General features: G+C 37.6%; 1 protein-coding gene across 28 annotated transcripts in view; it reads left to right on the plus strand.

Annotated features, from left to right (window-relative positions):
* The window catches only part of SYNE1 (spectrin repeat containing nuclear envelope protein 1), a 551,595-nt gene that overhangs the window by 206,681 nt on the left and 330,057 nt on the right, over positions 1 to 14,857 (plus strand). For 26 of the 28 annotated variants that reach the window (XM_051855247.2, XM_070073379.1, XM_070073388.1 and 23 more), the window contains 7 exons: positions 187 to 299; positions 836 to 1,004; positions 7,298 to 7,394; positions 7,996 to 8,198; positions 11,777 to 11,941; positions 12,401 to 12,553; positions 13,497 to 13,640. In XM_051855247.2, the coding sequence (XP_051711207.2) occupies positions 187 to 299; positions 836 to 1,004; positions 7,298 to 7,394; positions 7,996 to 8,198; positions 11,777 to 11,941; positions 12,401 to 12,553; positions 13,497 to 13,640 (1,044 nt within the window). Of the gene's footprint in view, positions 1 to 186; positions 300 to 642; positions 776 to 835; positions 1,005 to 7,297; positions 7,395 to 7,995; positions 8,199 to 11,776; positions 11,942 to 12,400; positions 12,554 to 13,496; positions 13,641 to 14,857 lie in introns of those variants that run through there. The other 2 variants (XM_051855263.2, XM_051855264.2) reach the window with 2 other exon arrangements.

The following is a 14,857-nucleotide window of genomic DNA, read 5'->3' on the forward strand; positions in this document are numbered from 1 at the left end:
GGTGCCTTATATACACACACCGGACTCCTGTTCAAGGTAGAAGCCAGTGACAGACTGCATCTGACAGTGGTAGCAGGATCAAATTGTTGAGTGCATTGACTCAGCGGTGCAGACTGAAAATTTGGCTTCTAAGCCTTCTGTGAAATGTGTTTTCTCATTTTTTATTTTTCTGAAATTGTATCTTAGGATCTGTTTCAAAACACAGATGCCCACAAAAGAGCATTTCATGAGATCTACCGGACCAGGACTGTGAATGGGATCCCAGTGCCACATGATCAGTTAGAGGACATGGCCGAGAGGTAAGAGAATGTCAGGTTTTAAGTGAAGTCCTTTTCTTAAAAAATGCTAGGTGGGTGCTTTTTGTATTTCATTCTAGTGAATTGTTGGATCTTTTAGATATATGCATGCATACATTTGGTAAATAAAAAGTGGGTTCCCCTGACATATGCTGAGGTTGCCAGTGTGCTAATATATTAACTAAAAAGAGTGGACCTGAATGTACCCATAGCCTCGGAAAAGAGACGATTTCTTCATAGGCTGTATTTTTATTCTGCTCTGTAAGGAACATTATGTAATATTGCAAAAACAGCTTATAAAAGAAACAGAGGAGGGAGGGATGTGTTGGCAGGGTAAAGAACTAAATCAAAGACTTCAGTCAGTCATGTTTTGCCTTTAAAACCCAGAGCTAGAAAAGGAATTGGTACTCCAGGCAGTGAGGAGCCAGTGTTAAGACCTCTGGCTGCATCATATTTAAGGCTGACATTTAACAGGTTAAGTAAGCATCATTCTGTTAATGGTTGTTACATCCTGTAAACTCTCGGTGTTTTATTTCTAGGTTTCATTTTGTTTCCTCCACATCAGAGCTACACTTAATGAAAATGGAATTTCTAGAATTAAAGTACCGTCTGCTCTCACTGCTGGTTCTTGCAGAGTCAAAGCTCAAGTCTTGGATAATCAAGTATGGAAGGAGGGAGTCAGTGGAGCTGCTTCTACAAAACTACATCGTAAGTCCCTGGTGCTTTGAGGGTGAAATCAGATGAGCCATGGATTTAGCATCTAACAACTACCATTTTAATTGACAATATGGCTAGAAACTTGAATTTAAATATAAAGATACTGATGCATTAAATGGGTAGGTGTAAGTTTATGAGCTTATCACAATCATCTGAAATGTAACTCTATATTCTTTGTATTTTCATTCTTTAAAATCCCATACTTCAAAAAGGCTTTACTGCTTGAATCATACATAACCATTGTGCCTGGTTTTACTGCTTCAAAGTTTTTGCATTGCATATTCACACCTTTGATTGGAGCTCACTAGGAAGCTGTGCTAAAATTCTGAAAGACTGTCCTCTTGTCTTCTGAAATCCAGTCCAGGGTAATTAAGAGCAGTTCTCAATTGTCCACACAGAAACTGTCCACTTTTTTTAAGGTGTGTTTTTCATGATCATTCTTTGATCTTCATTGCTTTGTGTGCACCCAGGGAAAGTAATACTTTGTCTATGAATCTTTATACCAAGTTAATTTTTAAAAATTATCTCATACATTGGGTTTTCATTATAGATAATACTGTAACTACATAGACTAGTAGCCTTGCATTAATAAGACAATTAAGTTTATTTTCTGAAGCTAAGTGTTTCCATTTATATATAATTTGTGCATTATATTTGTTCCAGGCAGTTACTTTCTCTTGGACAATTAGGCATGACACCCTCCCCCAAAACTTGGCAAATTTGTTCATAAAATTAATGACATGTTAGTCCTATATTCTTTCATTTGTGCTAAAGCAAATGTTCTAAATGTTAAAACAATGAAATTTTAAAATGTAAGCCCATTTATGACTTGAATGGTGACAATGACTAATATGTTATCACTGAATTCTCATTGAAACCATATCTTTAATGAAGCATCTTAGAATCATGATCTATTCTGCTGTATTTTAATTTTATTTTCTAAGTGATAGATGAATAACCCTTATGTAAAAAGATGTTAACTGGTTTAAAGTAAAATCTTTTTCTAGATTTACTAAAATTATCCAAGAAACATTTGTCAAAAATGTGAAATCTGTTATGATATATTCCTTTTAAAATAATTCTGGAAAGTAATGAGACTTTTTTAAAATTCAAGCAATTACATTAGCCCTTTAAACATTAACTACAGATATGCATTTATATTTTCAGGTTTAGTCACATCAAATGTTGCACTCAAAGCACTGTGGTTAATTATATGGGATCCATTCTTTGTTCTATCTATTTTAAAACAGCCAATCCAATCTAACTACCTAATGGGACTGTTCTACTACTTTAAAAACACTTAATACAATGATATTAATAATTACTTTAAATTTCCCAACAGATATGTAAATGTAGAATTATTTTTAATGATGCAAAAAGACACAACTTTCTGCCTACTCCATAAAGTCAAAGAGAAGTTCACTAAGCTGCTAATAGCAAGCTGCTTGGCAACAATTGCAGTCTCATTGGTAGCAGGAATGACCATTCCCTAATATTCTTATCCCCTAGCAAGAACCCTAGTGTATCACTTGTGTTTCTTTCTTGTGAGGTCTTTCAAGGCAGTTTAGTCTAATAGTTTTAATTGCTGGGGGGTGGGACATTTCACTTTTCCTCCCAACGCCAGCCCTGCAGGCTGGACATTGTGACATTGTTTTCTACACTGAAGAAATCATGTTAAAGTCTTGCAGCGCTAAGGCTCAAGTTATATACCCCAGGTGGTACAATTGGCAAGACATGGAAGTGTTTCTAAATCAAAAGCCCTTGAGGTTCAAATACTGAATGTTACTATCAAAAAATTGCTCATGAAAAGAAAAACAATTAACTAAAAAGACCGAATCATTGCTATATTGCACATTTTATTGAGCTAAAGCATGTGTCTCACATAAATATAGTACCATTTAATGTTAGTCTGGACTTGACAATATTTTACACTCACACTCTCCAGCCTGTTCATTGTTGTTGCCCATGCACTAGGCAGCATGGTATTCTGGAGGAGAGATTGTTGAAGCCAGGCCGCCAGTCATAAAAATGTGGTCAAATCATGGATCAGCTGTTTGCTAAATGTGACTTTGTTAATTTATAGAATTTATAGAAGACAGTCTTTCTCAAAAAAATTTTTTTTAGCTTTTATTTAATGAATATAAATTTCCAAAGTACAACTTATGGATTACAATGGCTTCCCCCCCCCATAACGTCCCTCCCACCCGCTACCCTCCCCTTTCCCACTCCCTCTCCCCTTCCATTCACATCAAGATTCATTTTCGATTCTCTGACAATGATAAACAGGAATTTTTCTAAGGGACTAAGACTGACACAGAATGTTTCCTTCTATATCAGCCCCTGGGAGCCTATCTCATCCTTGTGGCGTTTGGGGGAGTGTAGTTCTCTTTAGAACAGATTGTTTCAAAGTTTCATATTAAATACTAAAGTCACTCTCTTAAATGTGATCTTATCTAGGAACCTAAAAAATGTATTATAATAAGCCATATGCTGCCACATCATCTGAAAGCTAACGTACTATTTGGTTATAAAGATTTCATAATTATCTTTACCTCAGTCTGAATTCTCAACCCAATTTTATTTTATTTATTTTATTTGTTTGAGAGGTTGAGTTACAGGCAGTGAGAGGGACAGACAGAGAGAAAGGTCTTAGGTCCATTGGTACACTTCCCAAATGGCTGCAATGGCCGGAGCTGCACCGATCTGAAGCCAGGAGCCAGGAACTTCTTCCTGGTCTCCCACATGGGTGCAGGGGACCAAGGGCTTGGGCCATCTTCTACTGCTTTCCCAGGCCACAGCAGAGAGCTGGATTGAAAGAGGAGCAGCTGAGACTAGAACCGGCGCCCATGCGGGATGATGGCGCCACAGGTGGAAGATTAACCTATGCTACAGCACCTGCCCCAACCCAATTTTATTCATCTACAAAAAATAATGACAAAGTATTTTTTTAAGGATTGGAGAATCAGAGAACTTGCTTCCTTGATTAGATATAAAGCCACTGAGTACTTAACAAATTCTTAGAAAATACTTCACAAATGCTTGATAGAATTAATTTAATCCAAATGCTATTGATAAATGCATACTGTAATGTAAATCAGAAGGTAACAGATTTGGTTCTTGCTTTCAGAATGGTTGACAACAACAAAATTAATACATGCTCCCCTCAAATGAAATTGATGAGTTTTATTCATTTATTATATCTGTACTCATCTCATGAGAATAGAAATCTGGTTACTTCCACTAGTATTTTGAGTTTAATGGCATAAGAGGCATCTAATTTTTTTGAAATATCATCCTTTATTGCTTTTATTTTTTAAATTTTTATTAAACAGAACAGATTTCATGTATTTCGTAGGTCCAATTCTAAGAACATAACCATAGTTCCTTCCCTCCCTCAGTCCCTCCTTCAACCCCCCTCCTTCCTTTTTTTTTTCCTCCAATATTTCCAAAAACATGATTTCAATTAACTTTTTATAATCACAGGCTTAATTTACCACTAACCATAATATTCATCAAGTATAAAGTTGAAAGACCACAGTTCCACAGGAGTATGAATAAGGCTAAAAATCAAAATCAAATCACAAGATGTCCATTGCATTCCTATATATTTCTTGTATTCTGTTATTAAATACCCTGTATCAGAAAAAACATGATATTTGTCCAAAGGATCCCTAACTAACATGGATTATTTATTGAACTTGAAAGCCAAGTTTCAGCCTAATTTTGAAAAAAAAATCATCTTTTTATCATTTTAAGAATTCAATTGTATTTACTTTTGCATTTATCTTAGAGGTGTGTCTGGACAAATCACAGTACAAAGGAAACATAGCAGTTCTCTTGCTAAAATGATTCTAATCAAATAATTCACATTGTCAAATGGATTTAATTCATAGTCAGAAAAATATGGTCAAGTTAAATTTACTAATACAAATTAAAATAACAAATGATATATCTTCCTTCAAAGATTAATTGCCTGGTCTTCCTAATAGGAAGTTTAAAAATACTTTAATGAGGCTGGCATTTGTCCAGGAAGTTAAGGCACCAGTAAGAAGACTGTGCCCCACGTCAGGGTACCTGGATTAGGCTGTTAGCTCTGCTTCCTGATTCTAGCTTTTACTGGTGCAGACCCTGGAAGGCAGCAGTGTTGGTTCAAGTGGTTCTTTTCTGTCACCCATATGGAGACATGGATTGAATTCTTGGCTCTGGGCTTCAGCCCCAGCCCCAGCCCCATCTTAGCCATTGTAGGTATTTGGAGAGATAAGTCTTGTTCTCTCTCTTTGTCTCTCTCTCTCTCTTTCTCTCTCTCTTTTTCTATCATTCAAATTTTTAAAAATTCTTTAATCCCTGAAAAATGTATAATATGTAAAGCATTCACCAAGCAATTAAAAATGAAAGTGGAAGTAAGCTTTCTCTATTGTTCATTTTAAATTAACTACTCTAGCAAAAGCATACTTCATACTGTCCACCACAGCCATGATTTCCTGTTTCTTTGACACTTGGAGCAATTGTTTTCCCATTATCTCCTTGAAATTTGTGCCCAAACTAAATGGATGATATTTTAAAAATTTTATCATATAATTATCTCTTCAGTTTCCTACTGTGTGTCTTGAACATTAGGTATACATTTTCATCAAATGATAATTTGCTTGTTTGGTTAAATTATTTAAAGTTTACATTCCAATAAATTTTTCTTCCCCCAACTGAAGTGTTAGGACTAACACATAAAGCTAAACAATGAATTAGCCAGACTTCTGTTGTATTGTTTTATTCTCAAACAAAATAATAATATCTATTAATGTTATAAAGCATTCATCATGGAACTTCTCATTCCATGTAACTAATTCTTAGCTTTCTTTATTCACTTAAATCCTGAAGAATATAAGTAAATGTTGTACGAACATAAAATATTAAATGGGTGTATATATGTATATGTATATGTGTACATACATGTGTATGTTTTTAAATGTTAGAACATGTTAAATAAGCCGGCGCCGCAGCTCAATAGGCTAATCCTCTGCCTACGGCACTGGCACCTCGGGTTCTAGTCCCGGTCGGGGTGCCGATTCTGTCCCAGTTGTACCTCTTCCAGTCCAGTTCTCTGCTGTGGCCCAGGGGTGCAGTGGGGGATGGCCCAAGTCCTTGGGCCCTGCAACCCATGGGAGACCAGGATAAGTACCTGGCTCCTGCCATCAGATCAGCAGGGTGCGCCTGCCACAACTCGCTGGCTGCAGCGGCCATTGGAGGGTGAACCAACGGTAAAGGAAGACCTTTCTCTCTGTCTCTCTCTCTCACTGTCCACTCTGCCTGTCAAAAAAAAAAATGTTAAATACCAGTAAAATCTACATATGGCTGTGAATTGCTGCATGAATAGTTTTACATCTACACACAGGCATTTTTCATCTGTACATTATGCATTCATCAACATACTGCACAGATGTTCAACTGGTTTTGGAGGACAAATTTTGGATTTTATGAGTGACACTGTTAAGTATTTTAATGTATTAAAATAATAGGAATTCATTATATTAAAAAGCCTTTAGTGATGTGTTATCTATAATTGCATTAATTTTTCTGATTAATAGGAGAAATAAAATTCTTGGAAAAAGAATTATTTTTAGAGTTAGCAGTAACATTTTCTTAAATTTTTGTATGTTCTCAGTGTTTATAGTATCTATTTGCTGACAATAACTTTATTAAATATGTAATTTACATACAAATATACTTAGGTGTGATTATCTAATTTTTTATACTGAACATGATAAATGTGAGACCACTGATAACACAGATGAAATACATAATTAAATTTTTCTACCTATGTTTTATTTTAAGGGAAGTATTTGTGTAACATCATTTATTTATAATCTGAATTTCCTCAAAACAGTCATTCACCCATAATAATGTTTAAAGAATAACGGATTCCCACAGCTAAAACTCAGTGGGATATTTTAAAATGTTCTTCCAAATTTAGTGCTTTCTAAACATTAAGCCCTACTTCTCTGGAGAAATTCCTGTCTTTTCAAAGAACAAACCATTGGGTGGGTGGCAAAGAAATAGAATATTTTCTCTGTCTAGTGTTGAGTTAGAATCAACAGTGCAGAATCAATTTTATGTGCTCAGTATAATCTTAGTTACTTGTGGAAGTGGAATTCATTTGTATTTTCAAGAAGAAGGAAATTGGAGAATTTGAGTAAAATATCCATATAACTATGTTGAAAACAAATTGTCTTTACCATTCCTATATAAGGCTGATGTTTACTCTCTTCTAACCATTCCTCCTTTTCTAGTCTTTTATAGAAAACAGCAAGTTCTTTGAACAATATGAAGTGACGTACCAGATCTTGAAACAGACAGCTGAGATGTACGTCAAAGCAGATGGTTCAGGTAATGTACCCTGCAGGGTTTATTGCAGGCTGGAACGAGATAGGATGTAGAGTAGGGTTTTTTGTGATCAAATCATTTTTTTTTTTCTCTGCAGAATCCTTACGTGGCCAAGTCATTGGCCTGGAGACACTGGATTTAATCTACTTAACTTTTTGCAATATCTAACCATGCATAATAATTTTTGTCCTTCTCTCCCTCCATTCTCTCCCTCCTCTCTCCCTCTTTCTCTCCTCCCTCCTTCCCTCCTTCTTGCTCTCACTGTGTGTGTGTGTGTGTGTGTGTGTGAGAGAGAGAGAGAGAGACTGAGAGCTTCTAAGAATAGCTAAATAAGCATTTTCTAAATGGAAAATTTTCAGCCTATTTTAAATTCTAAGGATTGTAGCAAAACAAATTGGAAAAACTTGATTATCATAATCAATTGAATGAGAACTTGAGTAAGTGTTAAGATACAATTTGTAAAACATGTTTTCCATTTGTAAAAACATATGCTAGAAACATAGCTTTTGTGCTTAGGGCTTCTGTAGACCAGTATAAAAGACAGCAGAAAGAAGACATTGAGGATTTAAAAAATGAAGTTTGTAATTGGTTTTATCTGTTTTAGTGGAAGAAGCTGAGAATGTTATGAAGTTCATGACCGAAACCACCGCTCAGTGGCGGAATCTCTCAGTAGAAGTCAGGAGTGTGCGGAGCATGCTGGAGGAAGTGATCTCTAACTGGGATCGCTACGGCAATACGGTGGCTAGTCTTCAAGCCTGGCTAGAGGATGCCGAAAAAATGCTCAATCAATCAGAAAATGCCAAAAAGGTAAGAGGCTTTCATACGAAAGAAAAAAATATTGTTGCAGTTGTAGAAATGAGATTTTTTTCTGTTACCCTATTTTTTCAATTTTTCATCAATACAAGTGACAGACTTCTTAGGTGGTATATGCTTGCAAGAGAAACTTGAGAATCCTTGGCCGGCGCCGCGGCTCACTAGGCTAATGCTCCACCTGCAGCACCAGCATCCTGGGTTCTAGTCTGGGTTAGGGCCCCGGATTCTGTCGCGGTTGCTCCTCTTCCAGTCCAGCTCTCTGCTGCGGCCCGGGAAGGCAGTGGAGGATGGCCCAAGTCCTTGGGCCCTGTACCCCATGGGAGACCAGGAAAAAGCACCTGGCTCCTGGCTTTGGATCGGCGCAGCGCGCTGGCCGTAGTGCCCATCTGGGGGGTGAACCAACGGAAGACCTTTCTCTCTGTCTCTCTCTCTCTCACTGTCTAACTCTGCCTGTCCAAAAAAACAAAACAACAAACAAACAAACAAACAAAAAAAACACTTGAGAATCCTACCTTTACCTAAAAAGTTGCACTTTCAGGTTAGTTATTTTGAACCAATAAATATACTGCTTAGCAAAACCTCTGTTCAAACAGTTCCTTTTCTGTGGAGTCCAGCCTTTGACTTTTACATTCAAAGAAGCTGTAAGAGATGGAAGGTCATCCAAACCCCAAGGACAGTCCAGGGGTCTGTAAAGGAAAGGGCAAGTCTAGGATATGGATTTCCTAATCTCATGGGAAAACAAAACAACTTCAGCTAACATAGTGCTTAATTGGAGGCAAACACCAGTAGGACATCTGGAACATCACATTTTTTTGTCTACATTTTCATTTTTGGATTTTATCAATCCTCAGTTAAAGGTGTAATTCTGAGGAGTGATTCCTTTTACACCATTTACAATGTATATGAGTGTTTGCATGTAAGAGTTAATGTTTTACTTTAATGTCACTTACATGTAAGTATCGCAGAAATGGACTGAAACCTATGCATATTATTGTTAACAGAAGTCTGGAACCTTTACATGAAAAATCAATGTATATGTCAAAGACATCAACATGTGAGGCTCCCATTAAGAAATATAGTGCATTTAGAAGTGCCCATTCAGCCTAGTAATTAGGATACCCATATCCCCACATTTGATTATCCAGGTTTGATTTCCAGTTCCAACTCCTGACTCCAGCTTCCCACCAAAGTGTACCCTGGAAGCAGCAGTGATGGATCAGATAATTGGGTTCCCAACAGCCATGTGGGAGACCTGGGTTGCATTTATGGCTCCTAGATTTGACAAGTCCTGGTTGTTGCTAGCATTTGGGGAATGAATCAGCAGATAGGTACACTGTCTATTTCTCTGTGTGTGTGTGTGTGCGTGTGTCTGCCTCCCACATAAATAATACTTTTTAAGGAACAAGAGTAATATAATACATGTATTAGAATTACTGCTTGCTATCCAAGATTGGTTCCTCTACAGTTGTAGATAGTTATTTAAAAATGTTTTACCATTCTATATTTCATATACATTTGTATATTCAAAAAAAAGCAGTAACTATGTAACCATACAGATTTTGGCTTTCTTTCTAAACATTTGTTTATTTGAAAGGCAGAGTGACAGAGAGGAGGCAGAGACAGTATGGGAGAGGGAAATATCTTTTATCTACTGGTTTATTCCCCAAATGCTGAAACACCCAGTGCTGGGCCAGGCTGAAGCCAGGAGCAAAGAACTCCATTCTAGTCTCCCACATGAATAGCAAGGATCCAAGTACCTGGGCCATCATCCGCTGCCTTCCCAGGCACAATGGCGGAAACCTGGACTGGAAGCAGAACAACTAGGAATCAAACCAGTGTCTCAAGCATCAGCTTCACCTTCTGTGCTGCAATGCTGCCCACAGATTTTAATCTTTTTGATCAGACTAGTAGAGTCCTAGTCAATGTCCTATGTGTTAATTGGATCCAAAGGCCTCTCAGCTCCAGATACAGAAGTGTTCTCATCTATTGACACTGAAAGTTCTGCTACACATGGCTTAGGAAAAGTATTTTGAATTATCTCTGGTATTTGGCTTTTACTGTGATCTGTGTGTCTTCATGTGTAAACATGTGTATTTTATTTTAAATGAATCAGAAACGTTTTAGTGCCAAGTGTGTACCCTTAGGTAAGAAAGTATGCGGCTGTTTGCCTTTAAATTCAGTATTTCATTTAAAAAGTTTTCCTTTGATGTTTGTCTTCTGTTTTAATATACTATATTCAGATTTTAAAATCAAAAAGAGTAGTTCAAGCTTTTTTTAAATGCCCCTGACCTAGTATGCCTTTTATGTGACCCTCTAACTGGCATTTACCAGCCTGAAGACTGTGAGTCCCTTACACATAAAGAAATGCAGATATTCTTCTGAACACACACACACACACACACACACAAAGCAATCTTAAAAAAATAGTATTTTAGAGGCCGGTGCTGTGGCTCAATAGGCTAATCCTCTGCCTGCGGTGCCGGCACACCGGGCTCTAGTCCTGGTCAGGGCTCTGGATTCTGTCACGGTTTCCCCTCTTCCAGTCCAGCTCTCTGCTGTGGCCCGGGAGTGCAGTGGAGGATGGCCCAAGTGCTTGGGCCCTGTACCCCATGGGAGACCAGGAGAAGCACCTGGCTCCTGGCTTTGGATCAGCGCTGTGCACCGTCCATTGGAGGGTGAACCAATGGCAAAAGGAAGACCTTTCTCTCTCTGTCTCTCTCTCTTTCACTGTCCACTCTGCCTGTCAAAAAAAATAGTATTTTAGGCACTGGCATTTCGGTGTAGCAGGTAAAGCCAAAGCCAGCATCCCCTATGGGTACCACTTCAATCCCAGTTGCTAATGGCCAGCTCCCTGCTAATGGCCTGGGAGAACATGGCCCAAGTACTTGGGTCCTTGTCTGCCCACATCGGACACTCAGAAGGTATTAAATCTTGGCTTCGGCCTGGACCAGCCCAGTTATTGCAACGATTGGGAGTGAACCTGCAGATGGAAGATATCTCTCTCTAACTCTGACTTTTAAATAAATAAATTAAATCTTAAAAAAAAGTATGGAAAATTAAATTAAAATATAAATTTATTTATAAAACTATCACACTATTTGTGAAACCATTAAGATTTGCATTTTGAAAGAGATTTCATATTTACTTTAAAAATTTTAGATCAAAGATTTATTTTTTCTTTGACAGGTAGAGTTATAGACAGTGAGAGACAGAAAGAAAGGTCTTGGTTCCAATGGTTCATTCCCTAAATGGTCACCATGGCCGGTGCTGCGCAGATCCAAAGCCAGGAGCCAGGTGCTTCCTCCTGGTCTCCCATGTGGGTGCAGGGGCCCAAGCACTTGGGCCATCCTCCACTGCCTTCCCGGGCCACAGCAGAGAGCTGGACTGGAAGAGGAGCAACCGGGACTAGAACCCAGCACCCATATGGGATGCCAGCGCCACAGGTGGAGGATTAACCAAGTGAGCCATGGCGCCAGCCCCCTCAAAGATATTTTTCTTAATATGGTCACTTGAAAATCAGTCATTAACATCTAGTTTATGAATTATAATAGTGTGTATTATTTATTGTTTAGGATTTTTTTAGAAATTTGCCTCATTGGATTCAACAACACACCACCATGAATGATGCTGGAAATTTTCTCATTGAAACTTGTGATGAGATGGTTTCCCGTGACCTCAAGCAGCAGTTACTGTTGCTAAATGGACGATGGAGGGAGTTGTTTATGGAAGTCAAGCAAGTATGTCTTTTAAATCTGTATTCATCTCTCAGCCGTGTGTGTTATAAATATAGTAAACAAGCTGTGAAGACAATTTTATTTTGATAGAATGGCTTCATTACGGCAGGAATAGATGTGTTTCTGAGTGATATGTCTTATAGTCCATTATTCATTCTTTTCCATTTATCATGGAGGAACATTACAGAAATGTGCAGTTTGATTAAGGATTATGTTGACATATGGAGCCTACTTATATGCAATGATTTGCCTTTAAAATTATAGTTCTTCATCTCCATGCTACTTCCTTTTATTTTCAGAGCAGTTGGACTTTCTTCAAATTTATCTAAATTAAGAATCAGGAATGAGAGTCATTCTAGCATTTAACAATTCCAGAGAATAGGGCAGTGTGCCAAAGTGAAGTTTGTGGGCTTCTGAACTCAGTGTGATGGCTTTCACGGTGTCCCTCCATTTGTCTTGCAGTATGCCAGGGCTGATGACATGGACAGAATGAAGAAAGAGTACACAGACTGTGTTACTGTGCTGTTGAGTTTTGCAGCTGAAGCTCGCAAGAAATTTTCTGACCCCTTAGAAGTCTCCTTCATGAATGTCAAGTTGTTAATTCAGGACTTGGAGGTGAGGGTCTTCTGGATACCAAAGTGCAAAACTATTCTACAGTGAAAATAAACATTGTTGTGGTTACTCAGATCATTGTAGAAGCTGACACTGTCTTCTGTGGCCATTTTGACATATCTGTATATCCTGATTTGCACTCATAAAAATATATTTTTAAGATATGTTTTGATCACACAAAGTAACTTCAAAATAGTTTTTCTATTGGAGATTTTTTTAAACAACCAAATTGTAAAAAATGAGAAAACAGGATACATCTGGATAGCAACTTTGCATAAATACTTCCAATAATAAAGGAAATGATTACATGTATTGTGGTGATCACATACCTCGTATAGCCTGCACCTCTCAAAAATGAAGTGCAGGAGAATATTTAACAACGTGGAAAGATATTTAAATAAATTGTTCAATGAGAAAAATTAAAACTGATATAAACTGTTTTCATGAAACTGGGTGGATGTTAGCATTCCCTAAAAAAGATTAATGATATAAAGGCATGTTACCTTTGCTTATCATTGAGTAAGAAGGCTATAAGTAATTTAAATTTTCATTCTCTTAATATCTATAATTCATAGGTTTTCAACAATGACAATATGTTGCTTTTTAAAGAGAAAATAAGTCAATCTTTAGAGTCAGAAATACTCAAAATTAATAATATACCTTTATATGACATAATACTTTCACAATATAGTATCATAGATTTTGTTTGAAAGCGCAAAGAATACTTGTTAATGGATTTTTAAACACTTTTACTGAGAAGCTTTTAGTTTTTTGTATAATACTACCAATATGTTAGTAACAAAGGACAGTAATAACTGGAATCCGTGAGTTTGCTTCAGGCATAGAGTGTTGCACCATGCAAGCTGACCTTGGTTCTGCCTTTTGTGGAATCCTGAAGTTGAAGATGTGCCAGGTGCTAATCTGCCTGTTCCAATGATTTGCACAGGATATTGAGCAGAGGGTACCGGTGATGGATGCACAATACAAGATGATTACAAAGACAGCACACCTCATTACCAAAGAAAGCTCCCAAGAAGAAGCCAATAAAATGTTTGCAACCATGTCTGGGCTCAAAGAACAGCTAACCAAGGTGGGAAAATTCTTGAATGTGCCACACTGTGTGGTGCCAACTCTGCCTTCAACAAGCCTGATTTAGGGCCTCATTTCAACTGTTGGCAAGTGGTTGATTTGGTGACAAATTATGCTTCTGTTTCCCATTGGAATTCTTAGTTTAGTAACTTTGGCATTTAGTAACTTTGTAGTGAACTTAAAAAATGAACTATGAGGATGATACCAGGAATCACTTTTGTTATTTAGTAGTAATAGCTGCTAAATTTAGTAATAGTAGCTAAAAATGTAGCAATAACTACATTTTAATAGGTATGCATTTTATAGATTAGAGAAGTTTAAATGTGATGAAACAGAGAGGTAAAGGTAACTAACATAAAGAATAAGAGGATTAGGAAAAAGAGCAAGTCATATGTTGAAATGAGAATTATTGATATTTACTCGATGTTCCTCCACTTTACATTTATTTCTATTGTCTTCTGCAGCAAAGACACAAAGCAGTGGAAATTTTGTCCTCATCTGACAGAGCTCAGTTTAGGCTTACCACATACATGTTTATGACACTTCCGTACAGGGTGCTTGATGCTTATAAGCATTAGCCATAGGTCTTTCCTATTTTATTTGGAAATTTTTTCTTAACAGCTTTGAAAGTTCAATTGAGATCTGTTCTCTGAATTTGAGTTGAATCAATAATATTGTTTGTGAAGTCCTCTAACATTGGGTAATTAACTTTTGATAAAAGTTATTACATAAATAAGTAGAAACATTTTGTGTTTTTTAAAAGATTAATTTATTCATTTATTTGAAAGAGAGAGCGAGAGAGAGCTTCCATCCACTGATTCCTTCCCCAGATAGCTACAACAGCCTGAACTGCACCAATCCGAACCCAGGAGCCAGAAGCTTCTTCTGGGTCTCCCACGTGAGTGCAGGGTCCCAAGGGCCTGGGCCATCATCTGCTTTCCAAGGCCATAGCAGAGAGCTGGATCAGAAGCAGAGCAGCCGGGACTGGAACAAGCGCCCATACGGGGACTTAGAACCCCGGGGTGCCAGCACCGCAGGCAGAGGATTAGCCAAGTGAGCCGGGGGGCACTGGCCTAGTCTCTAGGTTTTTTACTGGGTGATTTTAACTGAGGCTTATTGCAGTAGAAAGCTAGCAGTTTGGCTTTTTTTCTTGTTTTGTTTTGTTTTAAAAACTTACTTATTTGAAAGGCAGAGTTGCAGAGGTTCACTGGTTCACTC

Source organism: Oryctolagus cuniculus, chromosome 5 (assembly GCF_964237555.1).
Source record: "Oryctolagus cuniculus chromosome 5, mOryCun1.1, whole genome shotgun sequence".
Classification (NCBI taxonomy): domain Eukaryota; kingdom Metazoa; phylum Chordata; class Mammalia; order Lagomorpha; family Leporidae; genus Oryctolagus; species Oryctolagus cuniculus.